Genomic DNA, 23,950 nt, shown 5'->3' on the forward strand with positions numbered 1-23,950 from the left:
GGGGACCAAAGGTGGGCAAAGGACCCCAGAAGGAGCACAGCATGTTCTTCATCAGAAGTACTACCCCCTTTCCCCCCACATCCCACACCAAATGAAACTATGACTGTCTTAGAGCTTGGTCTGCTAGGCACAGAAGTGCCATGGCAAAAGGACTGCAAATGAGCAGGCAGGCTAAACACACACACACACACACGACTTGTTTGTAAGGATTTTCCAAAGTTCTGAGTCATTTAAGGATGACCCTGTTGCAGTGGGAATGTTTAATTGCAAGTTGGGCAGTGTGTGTCCAAAAGGTGCAGGCCAGATTCCTCCATGAAAATGAACGTGGCTTTTGTGGAGAGCTTTTCCCGTGAGCTGCAGCTCTCCAACCTGTGACCGTTTCTCACCTGGCATTCAGAGCAAGACAAACCCTTTTCTCCTGGGTTTAGCGGGATTCTTTATTAGGCTTTTTGCTGCTTGCTCGCCTCTGCAGAGAACAACGTTCTGCAGATCAAACCCCACTGCTCATCTTCTCCCTGGTCTGGAGTGGAAAAATTGCGAAGTCAATTGTCTTTGGTCCCGCTGGCTGGAGTGGCGAGTGGGCCAGTCACAGGAGACGGGGCATTTTTGGTGGTGGTGCCTGTGCTCACAGAACTCCCCCCCCCCCCCGGTTGCTTAACAATAACATCAAACAACCCTGCAGGAGAAACCTGTAGATAAAGGCTAAATACATCTTTATTTGTCCAGATATACGGTTTGGAGAAAAATGCTTTTTCGGTGGCTCTAGAGATGATTGTGTCAGCTGCACTCTGTTAAGACTTGTGGGTTTGTGGTTTTAATTGTGTCTTACTGTTCTGCTGCTTCACTTGAATCAATTTACGTTAGCCCCCCTGTGCTCCAGTTGCAGGAAGAACAAGGAATGAGTATTAAAGCCCAGTGAGTGCAGCAAAGCAGGAAGCGCCTGCTGTGCCTGGCCATCTCTGTCACCTTAGTTCATGGCAGTGCAAAGCTTTGGCCGGAGACGAGGTTTGCGGGCAGCTTGAGAGTGGCATTTTGTACCCAAAGGTCAGCATGGATTTGTCATTCTCGGGGAAAAACACAAACAGTGGGGGGTTTGGCTGGGACTTAGTGGTCTTGCTTGCGGTGACCTTTAAGAGGAAGGAATGCAGAGTGTTGTGTCTCTCCAGCCCTGAGAAGCTAATGCCTGGGAGTGACGGCCACTGCTGACGACTTGTCAGAATATCCATCGCTCAGCCCAGCATTGAGCAAAGCAGGGTCATCCTGTATCTGTCATTTAGATTGGGGGCAGAGGCTCGGCTGGTGACCTGCAGCCCCCCTGGGGAAGGCGCGGTTGCCAAGAGCTGCTGGAGCTCCTCTGAAATGTTGGAAGGCAAAGCAGGAGAGAGCAAACCGAATCCTTAGACTTGAAACGCTGCGTTTTAGCAGAAGTGAGAATGCAAGGATCATTTGAAGTGAAGTACCCGGGCAAATGCGGCTTTGTGTAAAGTGAGACCAGAGAGATGTTTTGAAGGCTCCCCCTGCCCCTCCCCGAAAGGAGTGCTAAACTGAGCTGGCTCTTCACACTTGATTTAAGGTTGGTGCTTTGGCAGGAGGAGGACGGAGAGGCGAGGTGGATAAAATCCCCAGCGATAAAATTAATTTGTGGACAAGGCAGCTCCTCTGCTGAACCAGAGCCAAGGATGCGAGGAAGCGGTAATGCTCAGGTGGTGGCTTAAATTAGCAAAGGCTGAGAGCCTCCTGGGAAGAGAAGCTGCTTCCTTCTCCAGACCTCTTCAGCCCAGCTGGCAACATCTGCAGCAAGTTGATTCTGAAAAAAAGCTGCCTCTTAATGGAGAGGGATTGCAGACTTGAAACAGGGCCTTGTGTGAGCTTGAAATTTTATTTTGCAGCGATGGCAGCTGGAACGCAGAAGAGAGCACTCTCTCTCTCTCTCTCTCTCTCTGTGTGTGTGTGTGTGTGTAGCCAAGCTGAGGCTTGAGGGCATGGCTGACAGAGACAAATCCTGCTTTCCTTATCCCCTCCTTTTCTCCCCCTTTGGCCTTTCCAAGATGAATTAACGGCACAGGGACTTCAGCATCTTCTTGATTCCCTACCTGCAGAGCTGTGCACAAAGATATTTATCCTGCTGCATCCCTCAAGGGCCGCAGTTTACAATGATAAGTTAAGCCCCCACCCTGATAAATCTTGACACTAAGCCGCACTCTCTGATCCACCCAGATAAGGACTGCAAGCTAAATATCCCTTCTCCCATTGTACTTGCCCCCATTCACTAGAAAACCAGCTTTCAGATGCTTGTCTTAACAAAAAGAGTGGAAGAGAGTTCGTTACATGATGGAGCAAGTTTCAGGATACACACACGAGCCCATGACTTGCCTGTTTGGTATGCTGTTGATTTCATCGATAGAACCCTCCTGGTGATCCCAGTGGGACCTTTGAGTAGGCTGGGAGGCTGCTGGCGGAGCCATCACTCCAGCATATAATATATTTTATTTGTTTATTGCATTTCTATCACACCTTTTGTCTTGGAGTTTCTCCCTCCCCCTGCCCCAGAAAGCACAGCCAGGGTGTTCTCTGTGGCAGCCTCTAAACTGTGGAGCCCTCTCCTCACAGATCTGCTTCTGACACCTAATTGATTTAACTGATTTGCACTGTACTTTTAAATAGTTGTAGTCCTCTCTGGGACCCCATTGTAGAGGGCCAACAACAACATATCTAAATGAATAACAGCTACAACTCCTCTTTCCTGGTGGGCCAGAGAAAGTTTTCAACATTTATGAAGTAGGCTTTGTGGGCCCGACATTCAGCAGGGCATTTTCTTTCTGCTGCAAGCAGCTTCAGTCTTTGTGGAGAAGCGACAACTCTGATGCTGCGCTATGTTGGGGAGCCTGGCCTTGGAGTCCAACTATGCATTCCAGAAGGAGGGGAAGGAGGAGCACGAGATGAAGGCAGTGAGCTTTCTCTGCTGCCCTAGGAAGTTGCTTCAGGAGGCCTCTATGTAGGACACCTCAAAATGTGGCTTGCCTTTTGTGATGTGCAGAGAATAGGTCAGGACTGATCGTCGCGTATCGGAGAATAGTCAAGTAGGCCTAACGAGCGGGAATGTTTCTGACGGAGCTGCACTGTGGTTTAAAGGATCTATCTGTTACATAAGCCCTGAGTTACAGGTTTGGGAACAAGAAACCAGAAGTTTGGAAACCAGAAGTTTTTGTGGGCAGCAGCATCCTGGCCCAGTTGAGCATGGCAGCCTCATTAGGAGTCTCTTTGCTTTCAAGTTCGCAATGGCAGCATGACATCCACAGATTGGATTTTTACAGTGCGCTGTTTTCTGTGGAAAGTCTTTGAAATTATTCCCAAGTAAGATAGCAAAAAACAGGGAAACAGGAATGGGCTGACCCCAGAAGCTGTGAATTTTTTCAGGATGCCTTGGCTGTCAGATCACCTCCCTTCCTTGTCAATAAAATGAGGGCTGCTGTCCATACTAAATTCTATGATTCTACTCTGCCTGTGTGACATGCCCTGCAGCCATACCCAAATGGTCTAGCTTGCTGTCTGCTAATTCAAACATGGATCCTGGTACCTCGGTTCCCTGCTGCTCCATGGACTGGTGTTGAAGATAAATGGGGCTATCAAGTCTAGGTCAGGTCGTAGCCCCAGGAGCAGCCGAGCGGTGTTGGGTAGAGCCATAGATGTCATGGGCCTTGCAGAGACTCTGGGCTGTCTCCTGAGAAAAAGGGGAGTCAAGGAAATTAGAGGGCCAGGTGGGATTGCAGATAAACTCTAGCCACAAACAAAATGTCCAGCCTCTGCTTCCTAGCCACCGCTAAAAAGATAAATGTAAATTGGCTAACGATCACTTTCAGATGCAGTTACTGCAGGCAGCACCTGGCACTCCCAGGCTCCCCAGCACCACTTCCTAGCCAGGTGTCACCCTTGACAGCACTTCTTTCATCATCGCCAGAACCTTTGACTTGTATGCCGCTTTTCCAACAACATGAAAAGAGTTGCCTAATTACAAAAATATAACAAAAGCAGTCACAGGCAATGAATAAAAAGCATGTCAAAACCTACCAAATAAAGCAATTGCCACGTAGAAGTACTGATTAGCTTAATTACTGGAATCTCGCTTTGCAAGGGATCCTGTTGTTGGGGTTGCAGTGTCTGTGTGTGCACGGCGGAAAAGGGGTGTCTTCATTGCTGCTGCAAGCGGCCTTGCCTACTTGGAAAACCTGGCGTTCCTTAACGTTCTGTACATGTGTCTATAGCGGTGGTGGATCTTCTGCAGGAGCTCACAGACATCGACACCCTTCACGAAAGTGAGGAAGGAGCTGAGGTCCTCATAGACGCGCTGGTGAGTAGCCCCTTCTGGCCAGAGCACCTGCCTGGGTGAGAGCCCCCTGTGGTTGGCTCTTGGCTTGCATTTCCTTGTAACGCCAAGCCGGGATTTTCTTACCAGGGCCATACACAGCCATCTGTTTGGTTGCGACCATTGAAAGAAGAGGGTCAGGGTGCATTGCCATTTGATGTTCCCGTGAGAGCATGCCAAAAGCCTCGCAGGGTGAGGCCAAGGACCCACCTAGTCCAGCATCCTGGTCTCTCAGCCGACAGCTGGACCTGGTGGGCCCTGAGTGCAACACCCCTCTCCTCCCTCGTGATCCCAAGCAACCTGGAAGGGGGCACAGCGTCTGAATACGCTCTGAACAGCGGGTGGAGAAGCTCATTGGGTCTAGCAGCCAGGGATATGCTTACCCTCTTTGTAAAATGGTTTCTCCACGGGAAATCCAGGGACAGAAAGGACTAAATGGGAATATGAATGAGAGGAGGGAATATCCTTGGTTAGAGACAGCCATGCTTCTGAATGCCACTTACGGGAAACCACAGGAAGGGAGAGGGCTGCTCTTGTTCTCAATTCCTGCTTGTGGGTTTCCCTTTGGGGCATCTGGCTGGCCCCTGTGAGAACAGGATGCTGGGCTAGGTGGTCCATTGGCCTCATCCAGAAGGCTCTTCTGATGTTCTGACGTTCCCTTCTTCCTCCTAAACTTCCATTTCTTCCCTGCTGAGCTCCCCTTCCACCTCTCTCTTGCAGCCCCTCTCGTTTCGCAGCAAGCGATGGTAGGCAAAGCGGCTGACATAGTTGAAGGGCGCTCCTCCTTCACTGCGGGAAATGCATCCATGCCCTAATCGCCTTTTCCTGGGGAGAATTCTTGAGTTTTAGCTGGCCAGAACTGCCGGGCTGAGTGGGCTCTATGGGGCTGTGCTGGAAGGGACGCCAGGCCAGCTGTCAGTGCTAGTGCGGACATCTCAATGTGAGCCTTTCCACCCTCCGTTTCGAGGGGAAGGGGTTGCTGCGCTAGTGAAACACCTGGGCTGCTCTGCGGCCTTTTGGCTGCTCTGCGGGGGTGGAGAGGGCAGGGAGCTGTCAGTTTGGAGGAGCAGAGCAGCGGCTGCAACCTTCTCCCCGACAATCTCTCCTGCCTCTCCGTTTGTGATGTTACCTTCCAGAGGTTAATTACCGTTGCCCCAAATGAGTTCTTCTGGCTGGCCTCTGAGCTTTTTTAATTACCGGCTCTTCGTTACAAGAGCCGGCCGAATGAATGAGATGGCGAGGCTGGGTGGGGGTAGGGGGGGGGAGACCAGAAGTAGGTGCCGAGGCTGTGTTCTGAATCTGTTGCACAGAGAAGCAATAAACCTGGACAAAAGCTCCTTTTGTGCCTCCTCCTTTCTTCCAAGCCTGCTGACAATAGCCAGGTTTCGAGAGTGCTTTATTGTCTACCTTGAGCGAAATGGGTCACGGTTGACTTCTGAATGACTCCCCTTTATTTTACGGGAATAATTACTTTCTGGACATTCGAGCCAAGGTCACTGGATTGCCCGCTAACGTGATTTCACACCCCACGAGTGTTGTGGTGTTCTGACATCAAATTGTGAGGGTGCTCTGGTCCATGGAACTGGATAGGGTATCTTAACGGACCATCTAGTCAGATCTGCTGGAAGGGCAGGAGTTGGTCATGCTCAGCTCTGTCCACATGGTTAGATTCCAGGGGATGCTTTCTTGAACGATTCTTGTGCCAGCAAATCTTCAGGATGGAGCATCAAGGAAACTCATTACCTACTGCATTTATTTATTGAATTTATACCCCACCTTTTGCTCCAAGGAGCTCAAGGTTCTCCCACCCTTCATTTAATCCCCACAACAACCCTGTGAGGTAGGTTAGACTGAGAGGCAGTGACTGGGCCAAGGTCACACCCAGGGAGCTTCATGGATGAGTGGGGATTTGAACCCTGGTCTCTGTCAGGAGTGCGTGCAGGAGCCAGGCCCTGCGACCACTAGGGCTTTGCAGGACTGGGGCTTTCCTGAGTTTGTTCTGGAGAGGCAAGGCGCGGCCGCACAGGGGAGGCTGCTTGGTAACTCACAGCACCTGGTGGCAAGAGCTGGGAAGGGATATAAGGTCAGCATTTCCCTTCAGCTTTTTGCCACAGCAACACGTTCCCTGCCTTGCTGCGTTTGGCTTCTTGCTTCCTGACCCTCGGACCCCTGCCTTCGTGACTCCTTGCTTCTTGATCCTCGGACCCCTGCCTTCGTGACTCCCTGCTTCCTGACCCTTGGTCCCCTGGATTCTGGACTCTTGTTCCTGCTCCCACCCCACCATCTTGCTCCCGGTCCCGACGTCCTCAGCCGGGACTTTGATTGCCCGTAGACTGGACTGTGACAGTCTCCCAGGTCTTAGTCTGACATGAACCCCCACACCATTGACTCTCCTTGCTTCAGGTCCATCCCGTGGACTCCTACCAACCTAAGAACTCAGGGTCCTATGGGTTGTCCTTGCGGAGCCTAAACACATTGTGTTTAGGTTTTCCCACCCTAATGTTCACCCGCAGGGCTGTCAATGGCTCCCAGCCCCAATGGCTCTGCTATTCCTCCACAGTTGGAGGCAGCAGAGCTTCTCAGTACAAGTTGTTGGAACTGCAGGAGGGGAGAGGGCTCTTGCGCTTGAATCCTGCTTGTGGTCTTGCCACTGGGGCATCTGGTCGGCCCCTGTGAGAGCAGGATGCTGGGTAGATGGGGCCCCCTTTGGTCTACCCCAGCCGGCTCTTCTTACATTCTTAAATTCAGTAAATAATAAAAATAAACAATGAGAACCAGCTCAGTGAAATCGGTTGCAGCATAATAGCAGATGTCTTGGCTTGCTAAATTGTGCTCAGAGTGAATGTTGTTCGTGTCCAAAGATAATTTTAATCAGATAAAGTTGCCTTCAGCTGCATTCGTTGTGTAGGCTACATCATAAAAGGCAGGGAGTGATTGCTTGGTGTGTGTTTCCCCTCCCTTCCCCTTCTGAAAAGGCGGCATTTCTTCCCTAAGGCTTTCATTATGCGTAATTGCTGGCCCTTGGATTCTGCCCCAGCCCCTCAGCAGGCGAGCAGGACTGGAATCCCGCTCCATCCGCAACTGGCAATTGCTTTCAAGGCTGACAGGCAGCTGATGCCCAGTTGGGTTGTTCCGCTTGGCACTTTGGAATTCAGGGAGATTATAAGTCAATCAAGGCATGATTTAGGGAATAGAAGACTTGTGACAAGGTTCACATTCTTCAGGTGTTTTTTGGTTGTGTCTGACGTAGGAAAGTTGTCCAATTAATTACGGGGAAAACACTGCAGTGGAGTTTAAGGGGGGTGGGAGCTTTGAGAGCCAGCTTATTCCTTTATCAGAGTGCACCTCACTGCAGTGTTGGTTGTTATAATTATTATTATGTTTTGACTTCTGATTTTCCACCAACTCCTCTGCTTTGCACTGATTTCTGCCACCCCCACTCCCTTAGGAGCCCCTCTCCTAACCTTTATGTCTCCCTCTTTTGTGGCTCAGGTTGATGGGCAGGTGGTTGCCTTGCTGGTCCAGAATCTGGAGCGCTTGGATGAAAGTGTCAAGGAGGAGGCAGATGGTGTCCATAACACTCTGGGTAAGGAGGGCTTGAGGGACAACCTCTCATCATGGACCCAGTCAACAAGGACACAGATGTGTGTCACTGTTTTATAATGTTCATAGAGCTCCACGTGGTGGATCACATTGGAGAGCAGATGTACCTGCTGGTGTCGAGGTCTGGGAGCAGGTCTTAGAGTGCAGCCAGGCCTTTAAAATGTCAGCTGTGCTATCTCTTAGCAGTATATTTGAAGGCAATCAGCTGACTAATAACTCCATCACTCACCTTGTTCCATAGCGAGGGCTTCCACATAACTTTAGGAATGGCGGGACATACCTTCAGCCATCTATTATTGAGTGGAAATAATGAGTTGAGGTGTATCTGCGACTACCCTGCTTTCCTTCATACTGATGTTTCCCTCGCAGCCGGGTGCTGGAATCAGATGACAATCCACTTAAGCGCCCTGTTTCCTTGGAGCAATCTCTTAAATCAGCTCCACCACAATATAATGGCCAGCAGCCCCTCTGAATCTGTCATCTTCCACTCAGTTTTTAAAAAATGTTGATATTTTGCTGACTAGATATACCTGTAGAGGAGATAAGAGGGAAGGAAAATGCCTGGAGACTTGGTGCTGGAGTCTGGGAATCTGAAATTCCTTCTGGGTGCAATAGCTATTGAGGTGTAGATGTGGATAGATGAAAACGGAGTTTTGCAGCTGGGGGAGTGGCAGGGGATGCAGGAACTTGAGGTTCTCTCCCCCCCCCCCCCCCCGTGTATGGAGAGTTCTTCACTTTATTTGGATGCTGGAGAAGGAAGTTGCTTCTCCCCATAAACAGCAAGCAGCACACAAATAAATGCCTTTTCCAGACACAGAATTGCGCTTCCTGGGCAACATTGCAAAGAATGACCCCAAAGTAATGGCCCTTGTGTCAGAGCTGGTTGGTTTGTCAACAGAGAAAAAAATGCCACGAAAACAAAAGACCCTCTGCTATGTAAGGCTTTTTACCAATTCAAGAAGAGCAGCTGGTTGTTTTGGGGTCTTTTTTGGGGTAGGGTGTGTGTGTTCATAATTATAAATTCTGGTTTAAGCCTGGATATTTATTTCCTTTTTAATTTTTGTTGATTTATTAACTGCCCCCAAAGTGCAATCTTAACGAGATGAAACCTCTCCCCACACCAAGAATCAAAAGTTTAAATCATAAAGTGTCCCAGCTCCGGAGGCAAATAGTTCAAATATAAAGAGCAACTCCAAAGAGGGATGGCAAAGTATTAATTCGTACAAAGATTCCCTTTACAAATAATAAAGATTTATAAAATATGAAAGTGTTCTTCATCTGTGAGTTCTATCCTAATCGAGAATAAAGTTTCTATATATTAAATGAGCCAGAAATTTGCATGTACTGTGACAGCACTGAGTCACCATGTGCCTTGATATCTGTAAAAGAAATAAAACCGTGCCGTAACTTTCTTTTTCTTACCTGTTTCTTCCCCGCCCTTCCTTCCAAAGCTATCATTGAGAACATGGCAGAGTTCCGGCCAGAGATGTGCTCAGACGCTGCCCAGCAGGGCCTCATGCAGTGGCTCCTCAAGAGGCTGAAGGCAAGTCACCCAGGCCTCTCCTGATTCATGCGCCAGACACTGATTTTAGCACCTCTTGTCCTCCCTTTTGATTGCTCCCCCTGGCTAGCTCTCAGCCTGTGGTGCAAGGAGGGAGCTGCGGCCCAAGATAGGTGTTTCCTTGTCAGCTCTTCTCCCACCTCCTTTAAATGACTTCGGATCTCCAGGGCCTGATGAGCTGCACCCAAGGCTACTAAAGGAGCTTGCAGATTTATTCTCAGAGTCAATAATCTTTGAGAATTCTTGGAGAACAGGCGGAGTCCCTGCAGACTGGGGGCAGGCAAATGTTGTCCCCATCTTTAAAAAGGGAGGAAGTCTACCCCCCCCCCCCCGACCGGTCAACTTCACATCGATACCAGGAGAGGTCCTAGAATTTAGATGTATTCCAAAGCAGTGCTGCCTCCAACTGTGGAGGACAGAGCAGAGCCATCTTGGCTAGGAGCCATTGGCAGCCCTCTCCGATTCCATGAACTTGTCCGATCCTCTTTGAAAGCCACCCGAATTGGTGGCCATGCCTGCCTCCTGTGGCAAGGAGTTCCGTAGTTTAACTCTGCGCTGTGTGAAGAAGTGCTTTCTTTTAGGATGAGGAGTCAAATGAAGGCAGTGCGCCCCCAATCTGCGCTATCTTTGTCCTTCATGCCTTTCCTTTCAGATAAGCTGGCTGAACCAGGAATGCCCAAGGGCCCAGTTTATCGTTTGAGCAGAGCCATTGTCCTTCCATCTTCTCCTGCTCTCTGGCTGCCACAAGTCCCCTTGCGCACTCCTGTAAGGAATATGCCACCTGCTGCAGAAACCCATAAATGTTCTTCTGTGACCCTATGCACTTGTTAGCAGAAGCAATTTGTAATTTGCTGGTTGCAGGTGATAACAGAACTTACGTTTTCTTCTCTCCCCCCCCCCAACCCACTATTCTAATTTTATTCTCCGCAAGTCTGTCTTGAGCATAAAACTGGTCTCTGCTTTGTAATTATCCTGCTAACTCAATGTCTTAGAAACTGGGGCATCTAGAAATAGCAATGCAGCTCCTCCATTTCGAGGCACCACTGTCACCTCGCCACCTTTAAAATTCCCAGTCCTCGGTGCAGGATCCACACCTTTCCCCTCTTACTTCCCACTGGGTTGGATGAAATGTGACCAGGTGGCAGAGACATCCCAGTATAGAGGAGGATCATTAAAGGGGAGCTTTCCTGTTCGTGGGGCAGTGATCTGGTGACCTTCCCAGGGTTCTTCTCCCTGTTTGGAGAAAGGGAGAGTTAAGAGGCGCCATGATAGAATTTGATAAAATCACGCATGGCATGGACAAAGTGGCTCGGGAAAGGTTTCCCTCTCTCTCCCATGACACAAGAACTCATGGACAGCCAGCGAAGCTGAATTTTGGAAGGTTCAGGACAGACAAAAGAAAGTCCTCCTTCACACAGCCCATAGCTAAGCGGTGGAACTCCCCGCCACAGGAGGCAGCGATGGCGACCAACCTGGAAGGATTTAAAAGAGGATGAGGCAAATTCACAGAGGAAATTCCTGGAAGCCACAGGAAGGCTGAGTGCTCTCGTGCTCGGATCCTGCTCTCTGGTTTCCCACAGTTGGCCTCCATGAGAGAGCAGGATGCTGGGCCTGATCTAGCAGATGCTCTCACCTGATGCTCTCACCTGACCGGCTTCTCCGCTCTGACTCTTCCAACAGGCAAAGATGCCCTTTGACGCCAACAAGCTCTACTGCAGCGAGGTCCTGGCGATCCTCCTCCAGAATAAGGACGGTGAGAGAGCTGACCTCGGCGGATTGGTATTCTGCTGGGCTGTGCCTCTGGCTTGTTTCAGATCATGACAGCTTCCGCACTCACTCACTCTCTCTGTTTCCCTCCCCATCGGTGCCTCGCCCCTCCTGCCTTTGGCTTCCCCTTCCTTCTGCTCACTCTCTGTCTCCTTCCCTCCTCTTTCTCTCCGCAGCTTCTGTACTCTGTCAAGCCATATTGATTTTGTTTGCTGATATATCGGTGTTAGATGGCTGTAAAATCTGACAGTTGGCTTCATTCTCCCCGCCCCCCCCCCTCTTCCTGTAGACAACAGGGAATTGCTCGGGGAACTGGATGGAATCGATGTGCTGCTTCAGCAGTTATCTGTGAGTAATTCGCTGCCATCTTCCTTGCCATTGGGAGCCCCAGAGCCAGGCTTTTAGAACCGGGGAGGAAGGGCAGGAGCAGAGAGCAGCTCCCAGCAGTGGCAACGGCAGGTGCTTCACAGCATATATGCGCTTCCAGGCACATGCCTGCCATCCTGAGGGGGGCACAGCCCCATTTGCTTGCTGCCAGCTTGGATGACTTTAAAAGAACCATAGAATTGTAGAGTTGGAAGGGGTCTATTCCAACCTCCTGGGGCATTCATGGAGAATTTGGTCACCAGGGGCTCCTTGCCATTACTTGCTTTATTTATTTCATTGCATTTATAAAGGTAAAGGTAAAGGGGCCCCTGACCATTAGGTCCAGTCATGGCCGACTCTGGGGCTGCGGCGCTCATCTCGCTTTACTGGCCGAGGGAGCCGGTGTACAGCTTCCAGGTCATGTGGCCAGCATGACTAAGCCGCTTCTGGCGAACCAGAGCAGCGCACGGAAACGCCGTTTACCTTCCCGCCAGAGCGGTACCTATTTATCTACTTGCGCTTTGACGTGCTTTCAAACTGCTAGGTGGGCAGGAGCAGGGACCGAGCAACGGGTGCTCACCCCGTCGCAGGGATTCGAACCACCGACCTTCTGATCGGCAAGTCCTAGGCTCTGTGGTTTAACCCACAGCGCCACCCAAATCCCCTTTTCTCTGAGGAGTTCAAGGTGGTGCACACATGGTCCTCCCCCTCTTCATTTAATCCCTACAATGACCCTGGGAGGTAGGCTAGGCTGAGAGAGGCCGTGAGTAGCCCCCAAGGTCACATCTAGGGAGCTTTATGGCCGAGTGGTGGGGATTTGAACCCTGGCCTCCCAGGTCCTAGTCTGATACTATTACACCACCCTCACTGCCACCCACCCACCCACGGCTGCTCCCGGAAGCCTCCATGATCCCTTGTTTCGGCCATTGTGTCAGCGCAGAATGCCTTTTTAAAAAAGCTTCCTGCATGCAGGTTGTTAAGGAACCTCCTTGTGGTGCTGGTGATGAGCAGACCAGCCCCACCTCCCAGTGAGAGCTGGATATGACCTTGTGGGTCCCCTGCCTATGTCTTCCTGTGCTGCCCTAGTTTATTTTCCTCACTGCACTCGGATGTCAGTAATTAGGGGGCGCACACATACAGCAGATATTTATAAGATTGTTTTAGGGCGTGTTGCTTTTCGAGGAGGGACGAGACAGACAATAAAGCCTTCCGGCTTCCTCCCCACGCAGGTGTTCAAGCGCCACAACCCTGGTGCGGCAGAAGAGCAGGAGATGATGGAGAACCTCTTTGACTCCCTTTGCTCCTCGCTGATGCTGAGCTCCAACCGGGACCGTTTCCTGAAGGGAGAGGGGCTGCAGCTGATGAACCTCATGCTCAGGTGAAAACTGGCAGACATGAGACATGGTGCCTGGCCCCTTGTGGCAGCGAGACCTTCCTCCCCACAACTCCTCCCCCCCCCAATATATGTGACGCGGCAGCTAAAAAAGCCAATGCAATTCTGGGCTGCATCAATAGGAGTATAGCATCTAGATCAAGGGAACATTTTCTTCAGTTCACAACATTATGATGGAAGATTGTGAAAAATTATGGAAAACTGATTTAAGGGAGCTGGGCATGTTTAGCCTGGAGAAGAGGAGGTTAAGGGGTGATATGATAGCCATGTTCAAATATATAAAAGGATGTCACATAGAGGAGGGAGAAAGGTTGTTTTCTGCTGCTCCGGAGAAGCGGACACGGAGCAATGGTTCCAAACTACAAGAAAAAAGATTCCACCTAAACATGAGGAAGAACTTCCTGACAGTAAGAGCTGTTTGTCAGTGGAATTTGCTGCCAAGGAGTGTGGTGGAGTCTCCTTCTTTGGAGGTCTTTAAGCAGAGGCTTGACAACCATATGTCAGGAGTGCTCTGATGGTGTTTCCTGTTTGGCAGGGGGTTGGACTTGATGGCCCTTGGGGTCTCTTCCAACTCTATGATTCTATGATTCTATCTAGGGGTTGGGTATTAGTACTAGTATTATATTCATTTTGATCCCTTCTTTTTCCCTGACCAGGGACTCAAGGCTGCTCACAGCTAAAACAGAAACAGATAAAAACATAGTGGGCCGAAAACAATCATTTAAAAACAATTAAACATTAACAGTGTGTGCCTGTGTATGTATGCCCTGTTAGAATATACAGACCATTACAACAAAAACAGCAAAGGACCAGGCCTTTTGTTAAAAACAGTCAGTTCCCCAAAGCCTGTTGGAACAAGAAAGCCTTCAGCTCCCAGCATAAGGACTTATCTTCTCTAGGCAGGGAGTTCCAAAGTTTCCCGATAGCAGCCACCACCGAGAAGGCCCCCTTCCGCACCCCCACCAAGTGTGCCTGTGAAGGTGGCAGGGCTGAGAAAAGGGCCTTTGCCAAAGATCTCAAAACCTGAGCAGGTTCATACGGAATATTACGGTTCTTCGGAAAGCCTGGACCTAAGCCGTATAGGCTTTATAGGTCAGAACCAGCACTTTGAATTGTGCTGAAAACTGACCAATAGCTGGTGGAGCTCTTATGACAAGGAGGATATCTTGAAAAGAGGGTTAGACAGCTGCATGGAGGAGAGGGCGATGGAGAGGCCGACTAGCCAGGGTGAGACGCTGGATGCTTCTGAATACCAGCTGCCAGAAGCCACAGGAAGGGAGAGTTGCTTTTGAGCTCCATCCTACTTGTGCCTTTCGCATTGGGGCATCTGGTTGTCCACTGTGAGGCCATTGGCCTCATCCAGCAGATGTTCTTCTTAAGTACTAGACTGAAGGTCTGTATGGCACCCTGAGATATTGATGGTGGTCACTGAAGGCTGCAGGCCCATTTGGAGACGCCTCCCTCTGCCGCCAGCTCCTGCTGTCCCAGAGATGTTTTCATATACAGCAGCAAAGGCATCTGTGCAAACGGCTTGTGCTTTGGGGCAGGTGTGTGTGTGTACTGGACTGAAGGCACCCCACGCGTGCCTGTATTCGGAGCCTTACTGTGTCTGTGAGGGAGGTGGGTCTGAATGGCAGCCCACTTCCTCTCGGCATACACAAGACACACTTCTCACGTTAGACTTCTTTGTCTTTTGCATGTCCAAAATTCACAGCTGGAATCAAAGTGCTGCCAACCAGGCTTTGTGCTGGAGGCTTTTGCTGGCCGCTCAATCATTGTTTCTTGCGAGTCCCACGAGTGGCTACGGACAGACATTCTGTGGAGGTAGCTAAAAAGCTCTGCCTCCCTTTTTCTCCCCCCCCCCTTCTGTTAACCCTGCTAAGAGTGAGCTTTTTTAATGAAACAGCTTCCGGACCCTCCTCCCATTTTTTCGTTCCCCCTTGCGTGCCCAAGTCCCAGCCTCGATGCCTTCCTTGCCCCCTCTGGCATCCATCTCTCCTTGCCCGTCCCCAAACTGCGCCCTGCCCAGGGCTTCCTGCCTGCCCGCCCACTCGCTCGCTTTCCCTGGGTGGGCTGAGTGGCGCAGAGAGGCGGCTGGCAAGTGCTGGCTGGCAAGAAATGATCTATTCGTGCAGACTAAGGCTGGTAATGTGCAACGGCGGCAGCAGCAGGGAACTGAATAAATAACCAGGAACGTGGATTATTATTCAGACCAGAGTGCTGAGTTTTCTTAAGGCTAATTAAAGCAAAGCTGCAAAGCTCTGAAACCCTGAACAAGAGGGAGGCTTCTCTCCTCTCTCTCTCTCTCTCTCTCTCTCTCTCTCTCTCTCTCTCTCTCCCCCCCCCCCGCCTCCTGGATTTCCCGTCCTTTTCTCCTCTGAACGCTAAGCTTGCACGGCTAGCCTTGCAGAACTAATCACCTGGAGTCCTTGAGCCATATGGGTGGGACCTTGCATTTTAATTTTTAATTCTTTTAATGGCTTCCCTTCCTTTTTTGGGTGGAGTGGGGAGGGGGCTGTGCTGTTCACCACCCTTCTCTTCCCTGGTACTAGCTGGAAAATAACAACAAGGAGAAAATGTCTCCCTGGACGCAGCTGCATTTAAAGGGAGCTCTGAAGGGCAAAGCGTAAATAAACCAGCAGCCCCATCTGTTGCTGCTGCTGTAGCACCTCTACATCCACCATAGAATGGGGTGGGACGTCTCTTTCCCTGATAAGGATGGCTGGGCATGGGAGGGGGGGTCATGCACAACCCAGAATGTGCAGCCATTTCCCATTGCTGTATTCGTGAGTCTTCAGATGGCACAGCATCACGGCCTCCAAATACTAAAGGCCAGGGCACAGCCAGCATGGTGCCTCCATAAGCTATAGATTGCAGCTGCATCATACTTGGCCGTTGGTTGGGACTGACTGCAGTTGTAGCCCACAGAATCTGGACCATATTATTGCAGTGTGGCATACTTGGGGTTGCCCTTGAAGACGACTCTTGAAACTTTCAGCTGGTCCAAGATGCAGCGGTCCGATTCCTGGCTGGGTTGCCTTCAAAACCCCTGCATTTCCTGTTCTAAGACAGCGACATTGGCTGCCAGTTCGTTGCCCCGTTCAATTCAAGGCACTCACTCTAGTGTTCAAAGCCCTAAAGGGCTAGGCCCCAGGGACCCTAGAGACTGCCTCCTTCCCTGCAAACCCTCTGAGGTTTTGAGATCAGCAGGGAGAGCCCCATTGTTAGTTCCAGCTCCCTCAGAAGTTTGGGGAGGGGTTAGTCTTGGAGAGGCATTCTCTGCAGCAGTCCCTGAGTTGTGGCGTTCCCTTCCCACAGAGGTGCATCTGGCTTCTTCACTCTACAGCTTTTGGTGACTGCTGAAGATGCACCTGTACCCCTGCCTTGGAGACCTGAGATGCGTGTTTTCAGGACCTCCCCTTTTCCTGTAATCTGTTTCATTTTAAATCTGAATTTTAAATGGTTGTGACCTGTCCTGGACCTGATGATTAAGGGCAGATCATCATCATCATAGTATAACTTGACCCAACCTCACCACCTCCTCAAACTCCACTAGCTTCAATGAGAGACTTTGCCACTGGCTAGAGCTGGACCTGGTGCAGCAAGTTGTGAGAATCTGGACTCTAAATCTTCCATGTTCTAGAGGAGAAGGAATTAAATCCAGCATATATCCTTCCCTTCATGCCAGAGGAATGGTCTATAGGTTAGTGGTGAAATGCATGCTTTGCACACAGAAGGGCTCAGGTTAAATCGCTGGTGTCTTTGGCAGCTGGTCATGGGCAGGAACCATTTCTAGATGGCCTAGGAGAGCTCCTCTCACTTGAAGAAGACAGCTTGATGAGTCTGACTCTGCACAAGAACATAAGAGCCCTGCTGGACCAGGCTGGGGCGAACTGTTCCCACAGTGGCTAATTCACAGGCAGGATTTGAGCACAAGGACACCCCCTCAAAGTGGTATCCAGCAACTGGTATTGCTGGAATTCCAGTTCCACTGGTTTTACTAACATCTAGAGTGCAGTTACAGATAGGTAGCCGTGTTGGTCTGCCATAGTCAAAACAAAATAAAAAAATTCCTTCCAGTAGCACCTTAAAGACCAACTAAGTTAGTTCTAGGTATGAGCTTTCGTGTGCATGCACACTTCTTCAGATACCAGTGTGCATGCACACGAAAGCTCATACCTAGAACTAACTTAGTTGGTCTTTAAGGTGCTACTGGAATGAATTTTTTTATTTTGTTTTATCTAGAGTGCACTGAGGCTGCTTGTTTCAGTGGCAAGAAAGCAATGTTTTCTGGAGTGAATGTGGATCATGTGAACTGAAGGGGGCCGGGGCAGTTAGGAGTGCCTCATCCGTATGGAGATGGGGCACGTTCTCTCCGTGAAGGGCAAGGGGAGGCCACTGGAAGGAGCCGCATCATTTTTGGTCCAAATGTGAAGAGTCTGCATGGGTGGGATTCCTGTTTGCTTATTCAGCAACGGACGTGGGGAGGGCCTTTGTCCTCGGACCACCTTCCTGTAAATTGGATGCGTCCCACGTGAGGAGGAGGAGGAGAGAAGGCCAGGCCCGGGAGGAGGCGAGATTGCTTGCTTGCATGTGTGCACTCCATTCCATCAGTGGGGAGCGTATTTGCCTTGGCTGCAAATGAGCAAATGCAGTTTGCAGGTTGGTGGCCTCCAACTGGAGGTTTAGAAATGTCACATCCAATTAAGGTCTCTCCCCAAGCACAATTCAATTTCTTTTTCCAGGTTGGGAGCTGCCTGAGGCTTCCAGGAGAGAAAGTGAGGTGTCCTTCTGAGGCTTGCACAGAGAGAGAGAGAGAGAGAGAGAGAGAGAGAGAGAGAGAGAGAGAGAGAGAACCGTATTGTCAAGTGCCTTGGGAGCATTGGCACGAGACTTATTACACCCCTTCTTGTGTGGAGGAGAAACCCTCCTTCTCTCAAGCAGCTGCCTGGGAAGGCCTCACCCTGTATTTATAGCAAGCAGGGAATGAGCTTGTCTTGACTTTTAAGTGCCAGGAAGCACACAGGGGAAATGGAGACACATATTGAGTGTGGGGGAGAAGGTTCATAAAGCTTTTCTCGGCGGGGTGGGGTGGGGAGCATCTCATGCAAAGCCATTTGTGGTGGCTTCCCTTGAACACCTTTGCTGGCTGCGAGAGGGTTGTGGGCCCAGTCAGGAATAACGCATGAAAGTCAGGAGTGCGTTTGCATGCAGAACGCACTGCAGCAGCCCCTGCAAAAATATTTCATTACGTCTCTTGTTTTCATGTCACATCAGCTCCTTGGAAACCCGAAAATTAATGTGTATCTACTGAAATTTCCTTTCAGCACAGCCTCACGCTGTGTTTATCTAGCAGAATCAGAGCCTCGCGCCACTGTTTCCTAATGCGCACCCTTCTGCAAACATCCTGCGATAACAGTCCTTCGGTGAAGTGACTTTGGCTTCTGGTACCCTGCTTTGGGGGAGTTTCTTGGGGTCTTTTGTCTTCCTTCCTGACAGGGACAAGGAAGGGAGTTGCCTGATGGGCAGGGTTTGACAGCAGTGCTTCTGAAGACGACTTGCTGGAGGCCACAGGAGGGGAGAGGGCTGCTCTTGTGGTCGAATCCTGCCCTTGACTCCTAGCAGCTGCAGAGCATGTAGCATATAGTCCGCCAAGAGTGGTTTCTGGGTGCTTTTTGAAGTGCTCTTTGGACGGCCTCCTTCCTGGAACCCTCCGCCACCATCACCACCCCTGTGACTGTCCTCTTCTCCATCTTGGAGGCTGATCCACCTTCACTCTCCTGCTTGCACAACTTGTGACTCGCCAAGCCAAAGGCAGTCCACTAGCTTTGCTTGGTGACCTGCTGGGTGCTTATTATATCACCACCCCCATTTCTTTCAGTTTAGGACATATACCAAAGCCAGGAGGTTTTTTGAGCCTTCACATGAGTTGTGCTTGGCCTGGTGGGTTTCCAGTGCCAGGAAGTTGTCAGTGCAATGAGTTTGTTCCTGGTCTTTTTAAGGTCCAGGTCAGTCGCTCGTTTGGTGAGGCTCCCAGGCTGTGGTGTCTGAATTAGTTCTCACCCAAGAGAGATTTCAATAAGCCCAAGATGAGACTAAGATAAACTGCTTGCCCTCTAGTAGAATAAATATTTCAAATAAAATCAACCTGAGACAGTCCAGTCAAACAGCTATTGATCTCTACAAGCCTGAACTTAAACCCAATGAATATTCCAGAGATCAGCTCCCTGCAACCTGCCTAAATGCTGATCAATATGCAATTACTTCCCCCGAAAAAGGAGTCCTGAAGTTCTCCAGCCAAAACCTGAACTTTATTTTTTAGCCTTTTATTATTGCCGCTTGCAAGGTGAAGGAGAGCTGGAAGTGGCAAGGGCAGGAGGAGGAGGAGGAGATGAGTGGATTACTTTCCACAGCAGGCTCCTTCCTGTAAGCGCTCTGTGCTGCCCTGCTGAGCACTCAAAAGGGTAGCCTGTGAAGTGGGTTCGTCTTACAGTGACGTTCTATCCAAGCATCAACTCACTTGGCCTGCTCCACCGTACAAGGCGCAGATTTCTTGGGTAGCTTTCTGTATTGCTTTACATTGTGCACCCCTTTGAGACATCTTGTGAAAAGGGGTGTAGAAGTATTCTTAATAGTTGAATCAGGGCAGGCTTCTAATAAAGCAGCTGGGCAATATGGTTGCACATTTAAGTTGCAATAATTTACCTCTCGGTTTACCTCTTGGTGTTAAGATCTCAGAAGTGGCGTCACCTACATTTTTTTTTAAAAAAAAAATATTTTATTTAGGATTTTCTTGTTTTACAGAAGTGTAATGCCTCGGTTTTTTTCCCCCCATGTAACATTTTTACAAATCTGTTTCATTTGTTGAGGCATTAGGGGGAGAAGAAAAAAAAAAAGGAAAAAGAAAGGGGGTGGAGGGAGGGAAGATGGATGAGGGTGGGGTCAGGTGGTGGTGTTTCTATTATGCTTAATGTATGTAGAGTTTGGTGTCGGCGTTGTTTGTATTGTTCACTTGTGTTCCTTTGGTGGTGAGAGAGTTTGGGGTTGGCCTAGGGTGTGATTGTTTGTTTGTGGCTAGCTGTGGTGATCTTTGTTTTCGTGTGTGAGTGAGGTGGGTGGGTGTTTTGGATCAGGTTAGCCATATTGATTTGTATGCTGTTGGTGGATTATTGTCATTGTCTTGCGTATGTGATAAAGGGGAGCCATACCGGGGTGAAGGCGTCTTCTTCTGTTTGTCCCCGTGTCAGTTTCAGTTTATTAGTTAATTTTTCTAGTAGGGCTGTTTCCCATACTACTTGGTACCATTGGTCCAGGCTTACTCCTGACAGGTCTCTCCAGTGTCTGGTTATGGTGTTTCTGACTGCTGAAAGTAAGTGGGTTATGAGTTCTTTGTGGTGTAAATGGACGTTGTTGTCTTGGAAGGTGTCACCTACATTGAAGAATTTTTTCTTGGGATAAAATGGAGGCATGGAGTGTGACGTGCGTGTGACGCCTTGAGCGCCTTCTCTAGGGTGCAGCTGTGATTGGTTGCTTGGATGGGTGGCCGTCTGCCAGGGATTCTTTAACTGTGATTTCTGCATTGCAGGAGGTTGGACTAGATGACCCTTGGGTCCCTTCCAACCATAGCTGTCAACTTTTCCCTTTTCTTGTGAGGAATCCTATTCGGAATAAGGGAATTTCCCTTTAAAAAAGGAAAACATTGACAGCTATGCTTCCAACTCTACAGTCATATGATTCCGCAGACCTGCAGTCTAATGCATACCCCATGTGCCATCATATTTTGCAATTCCCTGCCCCTCTTTTGCATCATTTGCGTTACTGGCTGTGAAACATGCGGCAGAAAGGCACTCTGGGCATGGGCAAGTTGGACGGCACCTTATGGAAGGGCAGTGGTGGTGGAATTAATCCTGAAGCTGCTGTTCTTTGCCGCTTCCATGTGTGCAGTCTTGATCCTTCTCCTCTTCCTCCTTATGCCTTCTTGGCTTCCCTGCACAGCATAGGGCATCTGCCTCTGCCTCTGGCAACGCAGCCCTGTGTTCTGGGATTAAGGAGGCAAGGAATTGACCCTCCTTGGCTGGGCCCAGCGTGAGGCTGTGCTGGCCTTTTTAGCGTCGTGTTGGAAGGAGTTGGCTTTGACTTGCAAGAAGCTGCCAAGATTTGTTCATCCTCTTTCTTCCCTTCCTCTCATCTGCTCATGTTCCAATTCAAGCATCTTGGTGGCTGTTCTTCTCTTTTGGTTTTGCTTCAGGATTTTTGTTTCTCCAAATCGGACGCCCGCCCCCGAACAAATTGGGAGTTGTGCTTTGCTGAATGGAGCTGTGTCGGCAATCAAACGCCCGCTTCCTTGCATTCTCTTTGTTGGCATGAATTTCAAACATACGTCCGCAGTGGCATTTTGCAGCAGCATTTTGCGAAGTGCCTGTTTCATTCCCTGCTGCTGGCAACAGCCATGGAAAAAGGCAGAAAATCCTGGCTGATTTGCTTACTGGTGTTCTGCATTCACAGGCCAAAGTGAGGGCTGAGTTCCAGCTTTGCTCTTGAACACAGGGAAGAAAAACACACATACACCTAAAATAATTAAGTTGGTTGCTGGTAAACCATTGTGGATTGCTGGGTTCTGGGGCTGTGAGAGGATTGTATCCTATAAAGGGCCACTTCACATATTGCATGCTTTAGCGTACGTTTGAAATGAAAATGTGAAACGGAATTGAGCAGGTGTAAGAGCCTGAATGCGGCTTCTTCCTTTCTTCTATTCCCCGTTTTTGCTTCCTTGCACACACATGTAGCTGCCATACAAGAAATATGAAACATTATTAGCGGATCAATATGGCTGTGAGTAGGGAGTGCTTTCCCCCCGCTTGACATATCCATTGCGCCTCATCCCTCTTGCTAGTTACAGCTGTAAGAGGGGAGACCCAGTCCCCATGTACGAAAGGTCAATAAAACAACAAGAACACCTTGTGCAAAATAAATTTGCACTCTGTTTCATGTTTGAGAATTAGACTGTAATCGTGGCTGACTTCCATCCTCCCCTGTACTGGGGATACAGCTTAAAGGAATCTCTCTTGGCTTCAGAAAGGGAGGTTGTGTGCAGCTGACAACCCAGGTTCTCTCGAAAGGTTAGCCTAGCCTTCCCTGACCTTGCGCCTTCCAGATTCTGACTAGGGCTGATGGGAGTTGTAGTCCAAGCCATCTGGATCGGGTAGCAGGTTGAAGAAAGCTGGAGTAGAGTACAAAATCGAGCTTTGGAATTGAAAGGGTTCCAACTCAGGCACTGAGATGGTTGGGGGCTGTTCTGGTTTTCCATATAGACAGTTGGACTTGGAACTGGGTTCCATCTCCATCATGTGATTGTTGTGCAGTCTTGGTCTAGTCACTCTCTCAGCTTCTGTTTCCACATCTGTGAAATGGGTAGAGCATTGATCCGCCCTATGGTCGCAAGCACAATGAAGACTGTAAAGCACTAAGGTAGTAGTACTAATAGTAGTAGTAGTAGTAGTAATAATAATAATAATAATAATAATAATAATAATAATAATAATAATTTATTTATACCCCGCCCATCTGGCTGAGTTTCCCCAGCCACTCTGGGTGGCTTCCAACAAAGAATTAAAATACAGTGGTCTGTTAAACATTAAAAGCTTCCCTGAACAGGGCTGCCTTCAGATGTCTTCTAAAAGCCTGGTAGTTGTTCTTCTCTTTGACATCTGGTGGAAGGGTGTTCCACAGGGCGGGTGCCACTACCAAGAAGGCCCTCTGCCTGGTTCCCTGTAGCTTCACTTCTCACCGCCAGAAGGCCCTCAGCGCTGGACCTCAGTGTCCAGGCAGAACGATGGGGGTGGAGACGCTCCTTCCTGTATACTGGACCGAGGCTGTTTAGGGCTTTCAAGGTCAGCACCAACACTTTGAATTGTCCTTGGAAACGTACTGGGAGCCAGTGTAGGTCTTTCAAGACCGGTGTTATGTGGTCTCGGCGGCTGCTCCCAGTCACCAGTCTAGCTGCCGCATTCTGGATTAGATGTAGTTTCCGGGTCACGTTCAAAGGTAGCCCCACGTAGAGCGCATTGCAATAGTCCAAGCGGGAGATAACCAGAGCATGCACCACTCTGGCGAGACAGTCTGCGGGCAGGTAGGGTGTCATCCTGTGTACCAGATGGAGCTGGTAAACAGCTGCCCTGGACACATAATGAATTTGTGCTCCATGGACAGCTGTGAGTCCAAATTGACTCCCAGGCTGCGCACCTGGTCCTTCAGGGGCACAGTTGCCCCATTCAGGACCAGGGAGTCCTCCACACCTGCCCGCCTCCTGTCCCTCAAAAACAGTACTTCTGTCTTGTCAGGATTCAACCTCAATCAGTTAGCCACTATCCATCCTCCAAATTGAAAGTGCCAAATGATGATCAGTAGTGTTTTTAAGCAGAGGTTGGGTGGCCATCTGTCAGGGATTCTTCAGCTGCGATTCCTGCATTGCAGGAGGTAGGACTTGATTGCTCTCGGGCAAAAATACCAAAATGGTGACAAAACTGATTATTAAGATAGAACCAATGACAAAGAAAACAGAAGCGGTGGAGGTCTTGATGCGAGGGCTAGAGGAAATTTTTAGGAAAATTGAAAATGTGATGGATATGAAGAAATACCAGGAGACACTAAGGGCAGATATGGATGGCACGGGGGGTGGGCAGAAAATATTTGGGAATGCCTTGGTGGCTTAAATGAGGCAGGAATTGCAGCCTCTGAGACTAAGAGGAGACTGTGAGGAAGGTGGGCAGGATTTTCAATCAGACTTAACTAATAGTCACCTTCCAGTGAAATTTAAATAGGCCAAAGTTAGGAAAAAGAATGGGAAACAGTGATTATATATGTGCAGAGTAAATAAATTGATACATTGGCAGGCTCA

General features: G+C 49.5%; 1 protein-coding gene across 1 annotated transcript in view; it reads left to right on the forward strand.

Moving 5' to 3' along the window:
* Nucleotides 1–23,950, forward strand: part of CTNNBL1 (catenin beta like 1) — a 91,435-nt gene that overhangs the window by 29,347 nt on the left and 38,138 nt on the right. The window contains exons 5-10 of the mRNA XM_081867759.1: nt 4,251–4,348; nt 7,856–7,949; nt 9,418–9,509; nt 11,208–11,280; nt 11,584–11,642; nt 12,890–13,038. Of these exons, the coding sequence (XP_081723885.1) occupies nt 4,251–4,348; nt 7,856–7,949; nt 9,418–9,509; nt 11,208–11,280; nt 11,584–11,642; nt 12,890–13,038 (565 nt within the window). The remainder of the gene's footprint in view (nt 1–4,250; nt 4,349–7,855; nt 7,950–9,417; nt 9,510–11,207; nt 11,281–11,583; nt 11,643–12,889; nt 13,039–23,950) is intronic.

Source organism: Podarcis erhardii, assembly GCF_964252035.2.
Source record: "Podarcis erhardii genome assembly, chromosome: 6".
Taxonomy (NCBI): Eukaryota; Metazoa; Chordata; class Lepidosauria; order Squamata; family Lacertidae; genus Podarcis; species Podarcis erhardii.